Below are 2,328 nucleotides of genomic sequence, written 5' to 3' on the forward strand. Positions count from 1 at the left end.
ATATTTTAAAATGTGGCCGTCAAAAATAAGAGCATTTCAGGGCCAATATGTTTACGTCAAGGGTACTTTAGAGCCGAAAGGTCGACGAAGGGTATTTTTGTACCAAATCCGACAGTTCAAGGGTATTTTAGGCCCTTTTCCGTTAACTTGTAGCTAAGTGTACGATAAATGAAAACGAAATCAGAAAAATCCCAAAATGGGCAGATCATAAGTACAACTGATCATACACAACATTGTTCGTCCTGATCAATCAAATAGCAAAACACCTGTGTACATTACTCATCATACACAACATTGTTCGTCCTGATCAAGTGATGAATATCCATAGGATAAGCATCAGACGGTAGAAGAGCATTATAAGCTCTGTTAGTCGCGATTCTATTGGCAATCTCTGTTGGATGAAAATTATCATAGAAAAGATAAATCCCTCTAAGAAAGCATGGAGTTTCTCCAGGAACACATTGTCCTTCAGGCATCGTTTCCAAAACGTTACAGCATGGACGAGTAAACACACTAAGGGGATCTGAAGTAAAAATAGCCAAGCCAATTATGTTAAAAAGGCACAAATTAATATGTCATTAGAGAAAAAAACAATGTTTGAGTACCATACCGATGATTGATGAAATGCTGTACATGTTTATATATGTGAACTTTGCGTCTGGAAAATTGGTATTAAGATCATCTACAAGAGACTTTAGCTTGCTGTTAAATTGTTGAATTGCATTATTTGTTGAACTCACACATCTACGTGTATCGTGTTTTCGTAGCTCTGCTGGAATGCAGCCTATTTGGCCTAGTCCAAATAGGGCAACTCTCCTTGCTCCATCTTCATATAAAGTCTAACCACATGATATCAACATTAGCTAGTGTAATTTAAAATTATTGGTAAATAGATTGGAGTTGTAACGTAACGTACCCTCAGATGTTGTGAATATTGATCAATCAAGGCAGTGGCATATTGGGTTGGTGTATATAAATGACTTGAGGGATATATTTCAGGCATCAAGTAATTGTTGATGTAGTCATTGCTCCCTATTCCAACTATGAATAGACACTTATTCAAGTGTTTTTTAGCTGAAGTTGTATTCCCCACTAAATTAGCTATACGAGAAATTGTTGCTTGATGATTCTCCAATTGTCTGCCCAAGTAAATCCGATCACCCTGAAAAGACAATTGTATAAGTAAATTCCTTATGTTTTTGCATATATGTATAAAAAATCAACACTTACAAGATGACTTCCACTGTCATTACGAATTCCAGCTGAACCAGATGCATAATTTACACCTTCTAAGATCTCACTATCTTTTACACTTGCAAAAGGGGGAATGTAGTGATCAAATCCCAAGTATTCCGCTGCAAATTAAACATGGAGAAAATCAAGTCAATTATATATATGTATATAACGGTTGTTAATAAGATGAATTTTGGATCTAAATAATCAATCCAGAAAGCTCATTAGGTATGATTTGCCTAAGATCGACTAGCTTTGTATGGAGATTACAACATTCTACTCATTCACAATATGTGAGACATCCATGCATGGTCTCCTGGCTCACTAAACATCTGATGTGTGGACAATATAATACGTGGTGATCACCATATTAAGAAAATAAACCTTAGATTTAACTCAACTGATCAAAAGCTAACTCCGAAATGAGAATTGCATGTTCAAGATCATATAATTAATTAGAGAAATCAATAGAAATGAAAATTTTGAGAAACAAGCTAATTAATTAAGTAGTTGAGACTTAAGACCTAGGAAGTCAGCCGTGTTACGGCCATTGGTGAAACGGCCGGTCGGACGACCATCCTTGAAGTCCACCCCATAAGGTGGGTAATTAGCCTTTGCCGTTGTGTTAAGGTCATTGTTATTTCCATTATCAAGTAACGAATCTCCAAATATGAAGTAACATGGTACTTGTGGTGCACCTTCAACAAATGTTTTTAGGTTCAAAACTACAAATATTGTGGCAAATATCTTGCCATAACAAGCCATTTCAGGAGAATGAGAAGAAAAAATGAGTTACTATATTGTACAATTGGACTATTTGGAAGAAAAGAACTTTGTAAGCGATTGACAATATGGAAAGTGAAAGAGAAACTATATATAGAAGCAAACAAGGAGTATAATATAATTAAGTTGCTAAAAAGCTATGTTTAGAACAAATCATTCATGCCATCATATAGAAACTCTACAAACAAAAAGAGGAAATTTTCAATTTGTACGTGCTTAGCACCACTTCCAATGAATTTCCACATGATTAAAGAATTTGCGAAAAGCAATCACACCTATGAACATAATAAGCTCGTGCAATTTATATATATA

At 35.1% G+C, this 2,328-nt stretch overlaps 1 protein-coding gene across 1 annotated transcript; it reads right to left on the minus strand.

Moving 5' to 3' along the window:
* Positions 1-251: 251 nt before the first annotated feature.
* LOC125846575 (GDSL esterase/lipase At1g29670-like) lies at positions 252-2,016 on the minus strand. Its single transcript, XM_049526100.1, has 5 exons — positions 1,758-2,016; positions 1,231-1,355; positions 917-1,162; positions 611-839; positions 252-523 (listed from the first exon to the last, which is right to left on the minus strand). The coding sequence occupies exons 1-5, from the start codon at positions 1,996-1,998 to the stop codon at positions 276-278; spliced, it is 1,089 nt and encodes a 362-aa protein (XP_049382057.1). The 5' UTR covers positions 1,999-2,016; the 3' UTR covers positions 252-275.
* Between the last annotated feature and the right edge of the window lie 312 nt (positions 2,017-2,328).

Source organism: Solanum stenotomum, chromosome 12 (genome assembly GCF_019186545.1).
Source record: "Solanum stenotomum isolate F172 chromosome 12, ASM1918654v1, whole genome shotgun sequence".
NCBI lineage: Eukaryota > Viridiplantae > Streptophyta > Magnoliopsida > Solanales > Solanaceae > Solanum > Solanum stenotomum.

What these genes read in the sequence shown, in the direction of transcription:
- LOC125846575 (XM_049526100.1), bottom strand. Translation starts at nt 1,998, where the DNA reads ATGGCTTGTTATGGCAAGATATTTGCCACAATATTTGTAGTTTTGAAC. An exon ending in ATGACAGTGGAAGTCATCTT is followed by an intron (nt 1,163 to 1,230) that starts GTAAGTGTTGAT and finishes TTGTCTTTTCAG; the next exon opens with GGTGATCGGATTTACTTGGG. An exon ending in CAGCATTTCATCAATCATCG is followed by an intron (nt 524 to 610) that starts GTATGGTACTCA and finishes TTTTTACTTCAG; the next exon opens with ATCCCCTTAGTGTGTTTACT.